This window comes from Quercus suber, unplaced genomic scaffold (assembly GCF_002906115.3).
Source record: "Quercus suber isolate HL8 unplaced genomic scaffold, Cork oak 2.0 scaffold_14, whole genome shotgun sequence".
In the NCBI taxonomy this organism is placed as follows: domain Eukaryota; kingdom Viridiplantae; phylum Streptophyta; class Magnoliopsida; order Fagales; family Fagaceae; genus Quercus; species Quercus suber.
The window spans coordinates 2,005,293-2,023,500 of NW_027069479.1; the positions used below are offsets into that span (position 1 = coordinate 2,005,293).

Sequence of the window (18,208 nt, forward strand, 5' to 3'; positions counted from 1 at the left end):
GAAAGTGATTGTTCTTTTGGGTATTTCTGGTTAACCATTTGATGAAATATACATTTGAAGCTTATTATTGTGGATGTTTGAGTTGCAGGGCAGATGGGTTTTTTTTTTTTTGGAAAGCCGTGATTCATTTGTAAAGTTATAGAAATGATGGATTCTATGGAACTTTTTGTTTTAAGGGTTCTTTTCATTGATGTATGGGCGTACTTATTAGGATGGAGATGTGTTGTAAAGAATAGTGGAGTAGTTATCATATCTTTAGCAAATTTTTTTAGGGGGATATTTAATAGTTAAACGTGATTACAAGCTCTAAAAGGAAAAGTTTAAATTGATTTCCTTGTGTGTTTATATTTGTAGAACTTCTTAATAGGAGGGTAGTTTAACACCTTTAGTTACTATAACATTGTGTTTCCTTCTTTATTGAAATTCTTACATTGTCTCCATCAAGAGGTAAAGCTGCACTTATCTTTGTGTTGCACGCAGGTAACGCTTCACTCATCTTTTTGTGCTTATCATTGGGTCTACTTAACTGTTCGCTAAAAGCTATCTTTCTTTTATTTTCAGCTCTCTCTTTTGTGGCTGAAGAAATTGTGAGGAATAAGGTGAAGAACACAAGTTAACTTTAGATTTTTTTTAAAAGTTGTAAAATTAGCTTGAGCAAAGTAAGTATATTCTAATTAAAAACTTATAAAACTCTATATATACTTGTGATGTTGGAAATTTGTTTTGTGGTGGGTTGTTGTGTTGGAGCAAGTGGGTGGCTTGCATGGTGTTATAAGGTGGCTTAAATTCATATTGGGAGTGTTTTTAATTTCTTGCAAATGTGAATGAAATTTGTTGATTAGTAGCAATTGTGTTCCTTTATTCAATTTCAATACTTGTAAGTATTATAGTTGTGATGTTGGAAATTTGTTTTGTTGTGGGTTGTTGTGTTGGAGCAAGCGGGTGGCTTACATGGTGTTATAAGGTGGTTTAAATTCATATTGAGAGTGTATATTTGTGTGTGCAATGTATATTTATTTAAGTATTAATATAGACTTGTGCATTCATGAATAGGATAGAACTTTATCTAAGTAGCTTATAGACTTAAATGTTAGAATACATTATGGGGGTGGTTCATATTCAAGTTAAATCACTTATTGGTTAGTACTTTATCTTTAAGTTAAAACACTTCATTTTTTATGTATCATTTGAAACTAATTGTTAGAAATGTTTTTTATAACATAGTTAATGTTTTTACTTTACGATTTTAATGTAGTAGTGTTTTTATATTTGTGCAAATTTCTTATTAGTGGCTTTAGGGGATTTATTTTTGGCATTATTTGAAGACATATGAGGACATCTTTTGGCTTTAGGGGGTTCTAATTATATTATACTACATTTTTTGTATTGTTATAAAACATCTTAAGTTATTGTATGTGTTGTAAACAATTATTGTATGAAATGAGTTTGAATTTGATACTTGTTTTAATTTTAACTTGTAGAATCTATGGATCGATTTTTTTTATAAATGTGTTGTTAAAATAAATGTGTTAATCAAATGTGAGGTTTTAATAATGTAATGACATGTTACAGGTTAATATCAACGTCATGAAACTAATAAAAACAGAAAATAAGTTTTAGTGACGAATTTTTTCGTCACAAATATGGCAACAAAAAATTGTTTTAGTGACAAAATATTTCGTCACTAAATGTAGTGGAATTTTGTAAGAAATGATTTTAGTGACGAAAATTTTCGTCACTATATGTGCATGGATTTTCTTAAAAATAGTTTTAGTGACGAATATTTTCGTCACTATATGTACCCGAAAATAGTTTTAGTACTGAAATTTTTCGTCACTAAATATGATTTAATAAACTGAAATGGTTTTAGTGACGAAATATTTTCGTCACTAAATACTGTTTTTAGCGAGGAAAACATTTAGCGACGAAACCTTTTCGTCGCTAAAAGTTTTTTTTTTTTTTACCAAATTGGACTTTTAGTGACGAAATTTTTCGTCGCTAAAAGTCGCCAGGACTTTTAGCGACGGGGCTACAGCAACGAAACGAATTTCGTCACTAAAAGTCCAATTTCGTCACTAAAGGTTCTTAGTGACGAAAAACTGGACTTTTAGTGACGAATTTTTTCATCACTAAAAGTACATTTTCTTGTAGTGATTGTACAGAATTAAGTCAACTCAATTTAAGTAGTTGTAATAAAATTGGCTTCTACTATTCTCTATACTATAGAGATACGGACGTATTGGATTTCTCAAACAATTACCAGTATTGCAATAAAATGATTTATTATTGAAAATAAGAAACTATTAAGCTCATCCCTTAAAGATTTACCTCTTGTACTTGTATGATATGATAATTTCCATTCAAACTTTAAAATAGATTATTTGCCTTATCTAGATGTTTTCCTTGTGGTGAGGACAAATAAAATGAGACAGGTGCTTCATGACCTTCAAAGCAAAACACCTTTCTTCTAGTCAAATACAAAACTCATCAAGAGGAGTAAGAGAGAAAGATATTACTCAATGAAAAACCACGGTGAATGAAGAAAAGATTTTTGAACTTCCAAAGATCCACACAAATTTCAGCCATAGGTGCAAAATGCCAAGAAATATAAATATTGATCTACAGGTGCAATTTTTAAATAGAAAATAGCAATTTCATGGACAATAGAAATTTTCTAATACTTATTAAGAAAAAAGATAATTTGAGATTTTTCCTAATTTTTTTTAATAAGTAATGTAAATTTTTTCTTAGATTAATTGAATCATTTCATGAACAAAAACCCTAGCAACCAAATATAAAAACTATAACCTTGATTTGATTTCTCATTTATCAATGATGGTGACTGGAGAATAAGTTGATTTGGTCCATAAGAGCGGCCCTGAGTAATTGCCGATGGCAAGTGCCAAAGATAGTAAGTTAATCAAATCAAAGAAGGAGAGAGTATAAATTATTTCACGAAATCAAAGATCTCTTTACATCCCATAAAATTTAAAATAAAAAAGAAAATCTCTCTATAGCTTAAGAAACACAATATACTAAAATTAAAGAGAGAAAATTTTTAGAGGACAAAATATTATAGATAATTTAAAAGAATTTTGGTTTAATTCCTGAACACCACAACTCCATAAAATTCATACTAATAATAATATTTTATGATTGTACAGTTAGAATTTTGGTTTAATTCTTGAACACTGACTTGGAAATTGATTATATGAGTATTCAATGGTGAACAAAGTACTATGTATTAATTAATATATAAGCAAAACTAACCTACAAAAGCTGAACTTTATAAGCTAAAATCTATTTCCTTTTTTCCTTTTCTTTTTTCCTTTCAAGGATCTGATAAGCAAAAGATGGATTCAAAATACCTACCATGCGCATGAGGTGTGTTGTAGATCTTGAATGCTATACCGTGCGTTTAGGGCTTCCTACATCTGGAGAGAGAGAGTTTACAAAAACCGTGACTTTATATTTCTTAACTTGAGAGAGGGGTAAGGTTGCTAGAGTTTTGAGGTGGGAAGAGAGGAGTTATAATATGAGTTGTTCTCTCTTCTTTTTTCATACCTTACGTGAGTCTTTTTTGTGTTTTAATCCTAACGTGAGTCTCATTAATATTTTAGTCTAATTAAAGCCTTGGAGTTTTAGAGAACATCGAAAACATTGTTGTCTATATAATAATGTAATGGGATAAAAAGATTCATAGATTCAGTGGGAATTGATTTTTGAATTTGTGTGGGAATGGAAGTCCAAAATGTTTCAAATTAAATATTCACCTAATAATAATGTTTTTATTTTTATTTTTTAAATATTCTGATGACGTGGAAAATTGTGGTGCCAGCAGAGGCTTCAGTTATATATATATATATATATAGATTACATACAAGAGAGAGAGAGAGAGAGAGAGAGAGAGAGAGAGAGAGAGAGAACAAGCACATGAAGAGCAAGATGATGCTGATTACATTTCTTTTGATCAAGCAACACTGATAATTATAACAATTATGAATTTTTACATAAACAAACTAATGAACAAATATGGATGTCTGCTTACATATTCTTATTGGACACATATTCCTTTATTTTTTACACCAACATTGGAAAGAATTTGCAGTACTTTGTGTTAGCATCTAATATGTGGTTCCCTTTTACAAACAAACAAATGAAGCAATTAGAAAAAGCCAAAAAATGGACATTAGATCAACAGAAATGACGCAGAACTAAAAAAAGTTAATGAAGGACCAGTTATCGATCAGTGTATCATTTCAATATTCCTTCAATATTGATTTGGTTGGCATCAATGGTACTGGTGTTTTAGTACGAGAGCTGAAATTCTTATACATCAAACGCTCTTCATTCTCAAGCTCTATCAAGCTCTTGATCACAATTTCTGAAGCACTTGTTACAACTTCTGACAAGTTCCTACAAGCACAATAGAAAAATTAATAACGGATGAATTCCAATTTTTCCTAAATTGGAGAATTGAAAGATCGGCAGAACTATATATTGGAAAAATTTTATGCTCAAAAATGGAACAAAACTTAGGTGTAGTTTTTTAAATATTGTATCTTAAATTTTCCAATTAAATTTAATCATATAGTTGCATTAACTAATGAATTACAAACAGTGTTATTTTTACTGAAAGACAATTAAATTCAACCATGTAGTTCATTGATCAATGCAACTACATGTTTGAATTTAATCAAGGTATATTAGGTATAATATTTAAGAAATTTTATCTAAATTATCCTCTCAAATAATATAATCTATGGGTTCAAAGTCCTTTAAAAAAAAAAAAAATTGAACTTGTACATCTAAGTATTCTCTGGTGCAGTTTCATTTGGACTACAACAACGTAGTTAAATAGTACTACATCAAATGATCGGTTTCAGAGGATAACTTCTTTTTAGAACAATTGTAATTAAAGTATGTAACGAAAAGAATATTTGAGAATGCCATCCAAAGAAGTTGGTAAAAGTCTAAAGGCATCATGCTATAATAGAACACTATCTTAGGATGCTGCTAAAAGTATTAATGAGGAGTGTGCAGTGGGTCAAGGAGTTAAGGATCAACTAGTTATTGGCTAATACTAGGACAAAGAGTTGAGGGCTTTGTTCCAGTTCGTTGATGAGTGATAATTCCTTTAGTAGATTCTTTTTCTTGAGGTCATGATTGTATCATTAACCTTACTTAACATAGATAGAGATGAATTATTAGGAGCCTCGAACTATCTAAGATTAATCATTCAAATGTATGAAAAGTACTTGCTACTTTTGAATATAGATATTAAAACTAGTGCCTTGGAGTCTCTTAACTGATAAAGATTGATACAACATGTTAGAACACCATTTTAAAAAAGGATTAGCTTGCACAACTAGTCTTTCTCTTGGATGGAAACCCCACACCAATGAAATCACTGGCTCTAATATTAATATTACTTCTTGGTATTATAGGTCTATCGGTAATTTATTAGAGTTGAATATTAACACTTTGGAAAAAAATCACTTTGTGAGTGCTTAAAATGCAACATATTAGAATGCTACTTAAACTGAAAAGTCTAAGCTGATAGAGAAAATATCATATCAATCACTTATTCTTGTTAATTAGTACTACTCTTTACGTAAACAATCTAATAAAGTTCATAAAATTTACTTGGTAAAAATGAAAATGGGCATACTATTGCAGCACCAATTGTGCTGAAACAAAATAATAGTAATAATAATAATAATAATAAGGTAGATTGATCTTACCCCTTGTAGGTGTCAAAGGTAAGCCCCACGGTGTTCTTAGCCTCTTCAAGAGCCCAGTTAAACCTCCGAAGTTCCTTCTTGTCAGATACTACATTTCTTGGAACACGTAGTTGAGAAGGCTTAATGTCACAAAATATAGGTATGACCTTCTTCTTGGTCTCCATGATTAGAGCCAGTTCATGAAGACAAAAATACGACTGACAGTAATTAGGCGAAAACATTGCTACGCCTACCTTGCAGCCATGTATTGCACTATCAATCTTTTCAAATAATTTGTCTCCTGGCTTCATAGTTTTGTTGTCCAAGAAAGGACGTAGGTTAAACCTGGAAAGATAATCATAGAGCAAAGTGGCTATTGTTCGCTTCGTGTCAATCCCTCTATGGTTAAGGAAAACATCACATGTGGGTTTAATCACACGTTTGGCCAATTGGGTTTTGCTTCTGTTGGAGAATAATCGGCTTTGGAATTTCAAGGCTGGTGAACGATGCATGATTTCTCTAAACATTTGCATTATGCCTTGTATGGTATAGGTGTTGTATTAGGGTATTATGGGTTTCTTTCCTAAACTGGAATGTAGGTGTTGTGTTGTTTTGTGAGAATTGTATTTGTGGTATGCTGGCTTGCATTGCCTTATATATAGGGAGGTTCAAATTTTACTTTTCATGGTATTTTTTTACTCTTTGTTGTTTCGTATTAGTAAATTGAAACCTTCAACTTTAATTGAACTTTTTACCTCTTGAATTGATTTTGAAAGAAAGAATTTTTATGGAAAGAGATTGAAAATCAACATACAACCGTGTTTTAAATTTGATAGAAGAAGGAGATCGATGAAAATCAACATGTCCCTTCAAACACGTTTATTGACTCTCTCACACACAAAGTGCCACCGCAGCTACAGGGTCCACATTCGAAACAAAAAATTCCAGTTTTTTTCAACCTTAATGTCGCGTCGGATATATTACATCGTGGAGACAAAAAAACATCACATGCCTGAACTCGATTCAGTGCTTCAACTTTTGAATTTAACGCAAGAAATTCAAAGTAATTTCCTTAGTCTGAACACCCTTTTCTTTTAATTTTCTATCCAAAAAAAAAAAAAGAAAGTACCTGGTAACCTTAACGTCTATATTAGTATTCAATACCAGTTTTCTGTATAGCTTACTACCAACCTGAGGGGTTTCTTTGACTGTTTGAATGCAAAATTCTGGTCACAGTATAAAGTTTCCTCGCACCAGGTGATGTAGAATAACGAGAATTGAACTGATAGAAATGGGAGTTCGTTTTCATTATACATGAACTTTATTTCTAATAGTAATAATTTTTTATGAATATTATGGTAGGCGTGATCTGGTGGACTATATAGCAAGGACATGAAGAGAGAGACAGTACAAATACAATAATATGATTTTGGAGAAAAGCCTAACTCCTTTTGCCTTTACGTGTAAGACAATTGAGCTTTTTTTTTTTTAACTTTTTGTACCCACATCGTGATCCTTGCAATACTTTTTGTCCTACCAATGAGCTTGACTGAGACAACCATAGCGAAACAGATATGGCAAAGTATCCCATTTGCAACATTATGTCCAAGAATATTAATGTAATAGATGATCATCACTTTGAATGTGATGGATGTGGCTATCTTGTTGTAGATTTGCTTTTGTTCATCTCCAATAACTGATTGGTTGATATTTTGCAATAAATCCTAATTAATGTTGCATTTCATGACATGTAACCTATTAACCTAAACGTGTTACTCCAAAGCACTTTGAATTGAATGGAGTGTAATAATTAATGAAGATAGTGTAGGAGATACACTTAAGATTTAATGGTTAAAAATAAGGTAAGTTGATGACTTCCCTTGAAGTTTTCTATTATCACACTTACCTATCTTTTAGTTTGAAATAAGACACTCACCTATCCTAAAATGCAAATTATTTATATTAACCTCCCCTGGACGATTGAAAAATGACTTTGAAAACTCAAATCTCAAATTTTTACCTTCTACTTAAATGGTTAGTTTTCCTTTTAAAAATATTAATTATCTTTAGTATGTAACTGTTTTTCTCATATAAAATTTTAGGTTTTATTACAGTACATGTAATGTAAACTCAAACAAAAGAGTCTAGATGGTAAAACAATCATGTTCTTATAATTCTAATTTTAGGATACATTGGAGGTTGAAGAAAGTGGTTAATGGGGGTCTAGCTCAACTCTCCCTTATAAGGTTTTTTTTTTTTTTTGGGGGGTGTGGGGAGGTTAGGTTATGAGTTCAAGACCTATAGGGTAAGTGTATAACTTATCAATTAAAAAAAAAAAAAGTTGAAGAAAGGGTCCAACCCTCTTCAAGGATTTAGCCCTAAACCTATCATAACAATTTTACCCACCCTTAAACTATATGACATTCACGGGAGGGTAGGTGGTGTTCATAGGAGCATTCTCAAAGTCTTAGGATATTATGTTATATATGTAATATATATTCATCATTCTCATTTGCATATGGAGCCAACATGTACTCATTGTCTAGCGTTCTTTGTTCCATCCGAGAAAAATAAATTCCATTGACTACTTTTGGTTTGCCATACAACTTTTTCCCTATTACATGTTCCAGTTTTCAGATGTTTGACCCAACATGAAAAATGTTGATAAAAAATTAGGAGAAAAAAAATTGATTTGATCAGCAAAATAATAGTTTTGGGGCGAAAAACAATTTCCATTCAAAAAACCCAATTTCCCACCCACCTATCAACCACCACTATAGTCTTCGTTACTCCTCCCCACTACACTACCATACTTTTTTGACTCATTCACCTTCGATTAGTAAGCCACCACCCCTTCCACCCGAGACAAATGCTTCTCCAACAATGAACTCATGGCCAAAATTAATCAAATAGGAAAAGAAAAATGATTTGCTCAGCAAAATAATAGTTTTAGAGTGTAAAAACAATTTCCCCATGAAAAACACAACACCCCACCCATCTGTCAGCCACCATTAGTAAGCCACTACTCCTTCCACCAGAGAAAAATCCTTCTCCAACAACAAACTCATGGCCAAATTGAGATCAACAACCAACCCATGACCCTCAAATTCCATCCCAGTCTTTGGAGAACCATCCAGGTATGGTTCTTTGTATTTTTTTTATATATTTTTTTTTCAAGTTTTAGAAAATTAATCCCGCATCTAAAGATATGCAAATCCTATAGTACTTTGCTTGTTATAGTTTAAGCCTGGCTCAAAATTTTAGGCATTGAGACTTGAGAGTATTGAGGTAATAGTTTTTATTAGAAAATAATTTTATCCGCCAATTTAAATTAGTTTGATCTAGTGTTGGTTGGATTTTTTGAGTTCATTATGTTATATTAGTGAAATTAACAGTTAATTAGATGTTGGTGCTATGGATTTGTGTTCGTTATATTAGATGTTGTGATATTATATATACTATGTTTTATTATATAGTATATACTATGTTAAAACTTAGTATTGTGGGTTTTTTGTTTTTGTTCGTTATGAACAGAAATGGTTCTTTCATTTCCATATAATAATTGGGAACCCTTTTTTTCCACGCAAGTGAAATGCCTAAAAATATTTTTTGAAATATTATTAGAAATACAATCAAATATAGGAAAAGAAATTGTTATTTTTGAAAATATTTTCACCTACCAAATTGTTCTATAATGAAAAAAATCAATATATATAAAATTTGCCCTAACGCAGGTTAAGCTCGTTCGTTGTTTGACCCAAAACAAGAACGGAGTTATTGCTTTCAAGAATAGTAAACGATTGGTCCAGCCCATTGTTTACTTTTTGAAAAGGTCAGAAAATGATACAATATAGAAACTCAGACCAAACGACAAACTATATAGAAACTTCTTCTGTTTGTTTAATTTATCTGTCAAAGTCATATACACTGAAATCATAGTACCCACATGCCAACTTTCTTTTTATTCCTACAGTCTTGACTGACACGTACTGCGTCTTGGTAGTGTTAATATAAGAGAATTTTAATAGTTTTTTTTTAATATTTATTTAGGAAGACAAGACTTAAGGTTTAAGTTTTTTCCCAAAAAAAAAAAAAAACTTAAGGTATGAGTAATATTTTTTTAGTTTTCTTTTTAAGATTTTGTGATATAGTTAAATTTTAAGAAAGAAATCTAAAGAACAGTAAGGTAATGTACATAAGTTCTATCATATTTAAACATTATACTTATACATAAAAGTAATCAAGAGTTCCTAAGTAGAAGGTACTAGGCAAGGCTTGTTTCTTCTTACCATAGTTTAATTTAGATTCTTAAGAGTTCAGTTTTATGAGCTACTTGCTTTTCTGGCTAGGTGTACAACGATTGTATCATCCAAAAGTGGGAGAAATTTTTTTTCAATTAAACTAATGTATTCAAGGATTATTAGAAACAAATATATTGCAATAAATGCAAAAACTCTTTGCGTGCTTAATAAAGGAAACTAGGGCAGTAGTAATACTAAAGTGTGTAAATTACAAAAACAAGTCAGGGTGGAAGTACATAGGTAACAATAATAAGTTCTAAACCTTAGTAAAAAGAGTGGCCTAGCTTTTATGGAACAGGATATGACTTGCCATTACACATACAACGATATGATATAGGGCACGGCTCTGCCTGAGTTAGCGAGCCACATAGTACAAAGCTCACCATTACCAATCGACATGGTGAACAGGAGCCACAGGCATGAGTGCAATCGGGTAACCTTGATCCAGCAACTTGCATTGGATGGGCTTTCCTGAGCTGCTCTTGACCTTCCAGGTTCGAATGTGATTGCACCATTATGCTGTCCGTACTTGCCAATGTTGCTTGGTCCTGTTCATGGTGATCGTGGCCATTATCTGTCAATCATGAGAACCACTATTGTAAGAGTACTATTGTGCGACAAAATAGTAAATAACATTATCAATAATTTCAGAATCAGTGAAAATAATCAGTATTTTTTTTTTTTGTGTAAAATTAATAATCAATTGATAATGATAGACAATTAAATAGTGTTAGTGATTGACCTATATAAGAATCAATAACAACTTATCAACTCAATTGTTATGAAAAATATTGTGTCTATAATTTTACTCTAATATTATATGTTAGGGGTTGCAATTTGTTTTAGCGATGTCATGTTGAGATATATATGAGTATTCGAATACATGGTTCAATCCTAATTTAACTATCTAATAATCGTGTTAAACCCCATCAACTTTAACACAACCCATGAATTAAGCGGGTTAACAAGACACAATTCATTTCAATCTGTTTAATAGACAATTTAAGAAAAAATTAAGTAAAAAATGAGTTTTTTTTGGGGGGGGGGGGGTAAAACGGTTAGGGATTTTTTGAGTTTTAATGAATAATTTATCAATATAACCATTTAAAATTATCTTAATGACTTAATTATGTTTAGTATTCAAATTCATTTGAAAGAAAAATGATATGTATTTATATTAATCATGTCATTTTGGGTTGATTGTGGGTTAAGTAGGTCAACACGGAATTGACCAATTTATTAATCGTATTGAGGTGTGTCTACTTTCAACCTAATTTTGACACTAAATACTAAGCTGCAAAAAATCATACCATCTTTATGGGTCGTGTCCAATATTGTCACTCCCAATATATTATATATCACCAGCACATAATTATAATATACAACAAACAAGTAATAGAACATGACGTTCTCGTGTGGGTTTAGGTTCATTTTTTTAATAATTGTTTTTATCAAATGAATTGAAGAATAAGAAGAAGAAAAAATTATTAAGGGCAAGTCAAAGTTTACCTTAAAAGAATATTCTTCTTATTCGGTGGTTCAAGCATAACATTAGAATCTACCTTATACAATACTTTGTTGTGATGAGCATACATGTGGGACATAATGTCATACATCAATAACGAACGAAGAGTACTGTATATAGCAAATAGTCATTTATTTTTGCTCAGTATAAACAGCTTGATTCTAAAATATATTGGTCTATGATAAGCTACTATTTAACGTAGTACACACTTAATTACCACATTTCTTGTACTAAAAATATCCTAATATATTTGAAATGTTAGCTAAATAGAAATAGTTTATCAAGATACTAAGAAGCATACATGACCGAGCCCATCCGATGGCAAACATGTTGGCTACAAGGAGTAGTAGTACAGCTAGGAAGATGGAAATCCTCATGGCCTTGGAGTTTCTCTATTATGCTTCCAAATTAAAAGAGAGAAAAATGAGAACGGTGGGGCTTAGTTACTGAGAGATGGATATATATATATATATTATATAGTATTTAAAGAAGGTGAATGAACCAAAGAAAAGGTATTCAAGTGTATCACAGGCCGTATATGTATGGAAAAAAGGTCACATGAAAATGGGTGAGCTCAGAAGGTGCTCACAAGGTTTTCTCTTCTTCACTGAATTACATTATGCACTTGAATGGTACAGAACAGTGAAATGGCTGCGTTGAACAATCTGGGTGCTTCTATTACTCCACATGATTTCATGGCACTCAGTACTCAGCAGCTGGTTGAGCCATGCAAAGGGCATGATTCTTAGAAATTACTACTAGTTTAGAAACCTTGTGTGCCTTAATTAAAGAGATCTCACTCTGACTCACTGTATAGACATTAATTACCTGACTCGACTCTCTTATCTTCTCGTCACTCGTGGACCATATAAAAATTGTAATAACCTGGAGGTAACATAATTCGACATAAATTCAAATTGAATTTTCATACCTATGACTTTGTGAAGCAGTTCCTGCCAATTTTTTGTTTGTTAGCTTGTAAGAAAAGAGGAAACTCCTACGACAAAGAAAGTTTAGCATTTTTAAACGACCCGAGCCATGCATATTTTATTCACTTGCCTTTGGTATATTTCATTGTATATACTGTATAAATTCCCCCCTCTACAAAATTGTCATATATTATTCAACATTTTGAAAAACATTGAATGGAAAATTTTCATAACATTTAATAACTTTACTTGAAATATCAATTATTTCTTGTAAAATACTACCCCATTACCAATTTTAAATTTCCTTTAAACTCTTTGAGGGCTAGCATATTCTTTTACCAAGTCTCAGAATACTAGGGACAACTCTTAGCATAACATTTTTTTTTTATTATAATTTATTAAGGTTACAAGTCATGATTAAAATATATCATTTTTATATTGGCCTAACTAACATCACTTTTATTAGAATAATTCTAGGAACACATTTAGGGTCTGTTTGGATATTGCGCACTTATTGCTAAAAACTAAAAATATTGTAGCAAAAAAAATTTTAAATATGTGAATAATGCTGTGGAACCCAGTTTTAAAGTTGATTTTGCCAAATTCCGTATTTATGGGTCTCGTGAACAGTGCACGAGACTCACTGTGTAAAACACAAACACAAACATGGTTGAATTTCAGCTGTATCCAAACTCACTCTCACTCTTATACCTAATTTTACAACTTGCTGATTTATGCAATTATGAGTAGTAAACACTTTACATTACTGATTATATGGACTCATCACTTTTTGTAGATCACTCACAGTCACACAAATCAACAAATTATAAAATTAAGTGTGAAAATAGATGTGTCCACATAAGTTGACTGCCAATAGGTCACGTTAGCAATTATTTTTAAAAAAAATAAATAGTTAAGTTTTAAGTTTTTTATGTCCCTAAACTTAATTATTGTTCAATTTAGGAATGAGGTATATTTTGGTCATCATCCTTTTAAGATCAATTTCATTTTGGTCGCATCAACTTTTTTGAGGATTAAATTGATGAAATTAATTAATTATATTAAAAAATTAGTAATTAAATTAACTCAAATAATTTTTTGAGGATCAAATAATGTTTTTTGTCTTAATTTAACTTGTTAAGAGCCTTATTATTCAATTGATTGACATCTTCTGATGTTTTTAATGAAGATGCTTATGATTCAAATCTCTCTACCCCAACTATCAAATAAATAAATAAAGGGAAAATATATACATATATATATATATTAGGTACACAATCTGTCACTGTAGTTATATATCTGCTCGTGGTTAGTACGCGCTTCAAAATGGTTGTGGCCTTGTGGGTCTTGCACCATTTTGACTTGCATGCATGAGGGGAAGTAAATTACCTAACCTTGCTCGGAGTTCGTGGCATGCATGTGAACGCATAAATATTGACGAGGCCCAAATTTATGGGCTTATGACTCGGTCTACTTTGTTTCGTTTCCCATTCGGCCTTTCCCATACTACTCAAATACCCAAAAATGAAACAGAATTTTAAATTATTTTTTAAATTAATTATAAAAATAATTTAAAAGGCCTTCATGCGTCCCAAACCTCTCATTAATTAGCCTTGCCTTTATGTTAATTTGCCCATCAACAATTGAAGAATGTGAAGAGTTTTAGGACATGGGACATTTTGAGAAATTTTGAGAAAGCCACCACTTTCTTTTATTTTTTATTTTTATAAATTTGATTGCTACAATGGAGAGGATTTAATTCTGAATATTTCAATTATAAACATCAAGACAAAAGTAACTAAATTTATGAACAGTTGAATCTATAGGACCAAAGGAGAGTCTACCTAAAAAAGCTACAAACTTTTGTTCCCTATAATACTCTCTTTAGAACAAAGTTTCTCTCCAAATTAATTTAAAAAGAAACTCTAAAACTCCTCTAAGTGTGAATTTTGAAAATCTAACCGTTGAATTGCATATTCTTATTATATTATTCATACTTGCAAATTTTCAAGAAGATCAAAGATCAATTGTTATGTCGTCAAACAAATGTTAAAATTTCACATTTTTGTGATCTAAAACAATGTATAAAAAATAATTTTATTGATCGAATAGTAAATAACATCCGATTTGAATGAAATTTGATATGCATGTTAAGACACATAAGGAACATGAAATTTAAAGGTTAAATCTTCAAAATTCATACAAAAAAAAAAGATATATGAAAAGTTTGAAGAGTTTCTCTCCAAACTAGTTTGTAAAAAAACTTTGTTCCTCTCCCTAATCATGTAGTTCCCATTTGTCTTTTGGTTGTTCAGAGATGATTGGGAACAACTAATGCAATTTTCAGAGGTGGATTACTGCCACTATGGTTCAACCTTAGAAAAACCCAACTACTAAAGCCATAGTTTTAAAAAATCGGATCGGATTGGCCAGTCAAACTGGTTTAACCAGGAACAAGGTACCAATTTGGTTTGGCAAAAACTCCTAAAATCACCCAAATTGATCAAAAACCAATAAAAACTTAGAACTGGATGCAAAAATGATTAATTGACTATACCAGTTTTTCAAACCATGACTATAGCACCAAAGATTTTATCTCATCCCAGTACATGCTCTAATTTGTTTTGCAAATTTGCCAGAAAAAGAATGTCAAACTGGTTTAACCAGGAACAAGGTACCAATTTGGTTTGGCAAAAACTCCTAAAATCACCCAAATTGATCAAAAACCAATAAAAACTTAGAACTGGATGCAAAAATGATTAATTGACTATACCAGTTTTTCAAACCATGACTATAGCACCAAAGATTTTATCTCATCCCAGTACATGCTCTAATTTGTTTTGCAAATTTGCCAGAAAAAGAAGACTATAATTAATGAGCAGTGTTAATAGCCCACCCAACCCTTTACCGTGTTAACACTCAGCACTCAGCAGCTAGCCCAACAAAACATGGGTACCTTGGGCTTAACATTTCATATTGGACTTACAGCATCTCAACTATCCCCTCAAGTATATCTTAGGAAAACCAGTAAAGATAACCAAACGGGTTCAAGCCCACTGAACCCAGCATTGACAAGTCCTTGCTGCGTCTTTGTAAGAAAGTTAAAATTCTATAATATAAAGCTTGTTTGGTAGGGTTTTTTTTTTTTCTTTTTTTTTTTTTGAGGGAGTTTGGTAGGTTTTTTAAGTTGTGTTCTCCACACCTAAAAAACCAAAATCTTGTGGGACCCATTAAAAAAATGCAGTGTTTTTGAAAGCTTATCTTAAAAATCATGTCCCTTCTTCAAAAAAAAAAAAAAAATCATGTCCCAAAACCAATACGCATATTTTGGTGTTTTCAACATCAATTTTATATGCTATGGTTTTCCAAAATAAATCAATTTTCTATTCTTTGAATTAGACAAGAAAAGTTTTGTAATAAAAGACAGGCGTCTATAACTTTTTTTCCTGTATCAATTTTAGAGGCCCTATTATGATTTATAAGCTCAGAAAATATACTAGCTCAGGATGTCATCTACACATCTTTGGAAGGGTAAAGCAGGAAAAAAAATCACTAAAATGAAATAAATACTTGTAGGGTCAGTTTTTGTTGCCCAAGCCCAAAGGATATGGGTTAAAGGCCCAACGAACCTAGAACAATGAATTTGTAGAGAGTGGATCGAAGGTTTAGGCCCTGGCCGGCGTTCACGAAGCATGAACTCTTTTCTTTTATTGAAAATTACTTAGAACAATTTACAACTGGGGGATGCTCCTCGGCCCATGGCCGAGGAGGTTTTTTCTTCCCTCATTCCAGAAACCCCCCTTTTACATTTTGCTTACATTTCTTATATATCCCTCTCTTCCTCCTCCTGTTGATCATCTATTGGCCTTCTCCCTGACCATCTATCCCATCAAAGGTCATATCCGTGCTCAAGTGGTTCACCCTAATCGATGTCGCCCTGTCAAAGGGTTACATCCCTATTAATGCGGCCAGAGGGGTTAGGTGAACGTATTCAAGGCCGAGGTGACAGTTCGCCCAGGGCTTGCTCCTTCTTCGTACTGAGGTCTCGGACGACCGAGGATAGGGTCATCCTCGAACCCATCATGCGTCCTCGGCGTGGGCCATTTGGGCCTGGGTTGAAGTGGGCCGAGGCTACCCGATTTTCTAGCCCCACAATAGCCCCTCAAAATCTTGCTGCACGCATCCTCGGGCGAGGAGGAGGATTTTGACATCCTCAGCCTTACCCCCCACACCCCTCGTCAGTGCTGGGGTCCATTCACCTGCCAAAGGCACGTTGCTGACGTTTCGAAGCACGTAACGTGCCCATCATTAAATTTAGGCAGCTCTGTGCTCCCCACGTCTAATGAGGCGTTACACATCCAACGGTGGAGATTCGTCTTGCATTTATGAGCGGGAAAACCCGCATGGTTCCTCGATTTGGGGTATAAATACCAGTACGAACCGCTTCTTCTTGTTCCTCATTTGTAATCGAGAATATTCGTGCGCCCCTCCTGAGTTCAGTCACACTCTCACTAGCACCTCCAGCACAAAAGCCTGTCCGAGGAGCCCTTCCTCTTTCCAGTAAGTCGCTCTGTCTCTCTCTGACCTCTCTTTCTCTTTACCCTTTTTTCTACTTCGCCTGTTCTTTCTTAGTTCTTTTAAGCGTCAACTGGGATGGGTAGGTTTAAGAAATACGTCGATACCGCGGAGGCAATGGAGCAACTCATCACCAACCGCAGAATTCCCGGCAATGTAGGTCTGAGATATTGTGAGGATAGGGAGTGGCGCATACACAGGCAGGAGGGCGAGGTGGTAATTCCCATAGTCGCCTTCCTTGAAGGGGGGATGACAATCCCCATGGGGTCGGTGATGAAGGATTACCTCATGCACTTCCGGTTGGCCCCCACCTAGTGTGGGATAAACGTCTTTAGGATTCTGGGCTGTGTGGACGCCCTGAACGAGAAGATGAGGCTGAGGTTGATCTACCACGACGTGAACTGGTGTTACAACCTTCAGCTTCTTAAGGGCAAGTCGTATTACCTGAAGACGAGAGACGACAAGGTACGGCTCATTCAGTGCCTCCCCGAGTCCAGCAAGGGGTTTTACGAGGATTTCCTCATCGTGTCAAGGGAGTGGCACGATGGCCTTCACTGCCCAACAACAGAGGGAATACCAGGTGGGGCAGTGGGAGACAGAAAGGGTTTCAAGTTCTCGTCTTTTTTCTTTTCCTTTTTTTTTTACTAATGCGGTGGTGCTTTCCGTTTGCAGACTCGCACGCCTTTCAGCGTCACTTCCATCTGGTCAACCGGGAAGATTTGCAAAAGGTGCTGAGGGCACCGGTGTATATAAACGAGGACGACAATCAGGTTAGGGCCGCTCACATAATTTTGGGTTATAAACCTACCCAGAAATCGTTCCCGGTTCCGAAGCACGTCATCCTCGCCAACAATCCTCGGCTTCAGAGGATTACCGTGACCGAGGACGGATTCTCGTTCCCCGAGGAGTCCTCCGACCAGGAAGCTGTCACACTAGTCGTCCCCTCCTCTTCCCAACCATTCACCGAGGCCGCCAAGGAAGCTCCAGAGGGGGAAGGGGACACGTTTGACGTTTTCGCTCAGCTTGATCAGTCCGAGGACCCTCCCGGGGACTTGGGTGATCCCAATTTGACCGAAGCAAACCTCCTTGCTTCAGAAGCCCCTCCTCGACTAACAATGGGTTATAAGAGGAAACTCATCACCAACTTGCTGGACC

General features: G+C 33.7%; 1 protein-coding gene across 1 annotated transcript; it reads right to left on the reverse strand.

Annotated features, from left to right (window-relative positions):
• Nucleotides 1–4,259: 4,259 nt before the first annotated feature.
• On the reverse strand, nucleotides 4,260–6,316 carry LOC136070842 (probable 2' cyclic ADP-D-ribose synthase BdTIR). Its single transcript, XM_065781332.1, has 2 exons — nucleotides 5,745–6,316; nucleotides 4,260–4,416 (listed from the first exon to the last, which is right to left on the reverse strand). The coding sequence occupies exons 1-2, from the start codon at nucleotides 6,254–6,256 to the stop codon at nucleotides 4,260–4,262; spliced, it is 669 nt and encodes a 222-aa protein (XP_065637404.1). The 5' UTR covers nucleotides 6,257–6,316.
• Between the last annotated feature and the right edge of the window lie 11,892 nt (nucleotides 6,317–18,208).

What these genes read in the sequence shown, in the direction of transcription:
- LOC136070842 (XM_065781332.1), bottom strand. Translation starts at nt 6,256, where the DNA reads ATGCAAATGTTTAGAGAAATCATGCATCGTTCACCAGCCTTGAAATTC. An exon ending in ACCTTTGACACCTACAAGGG is followed by an intron (nt 4,417 to 5,744) that starts GTAAGATCAATC and finishes TTGTGCTTGTAG; the next exon opens with GAACTTGTCAGAAGTTGTAA.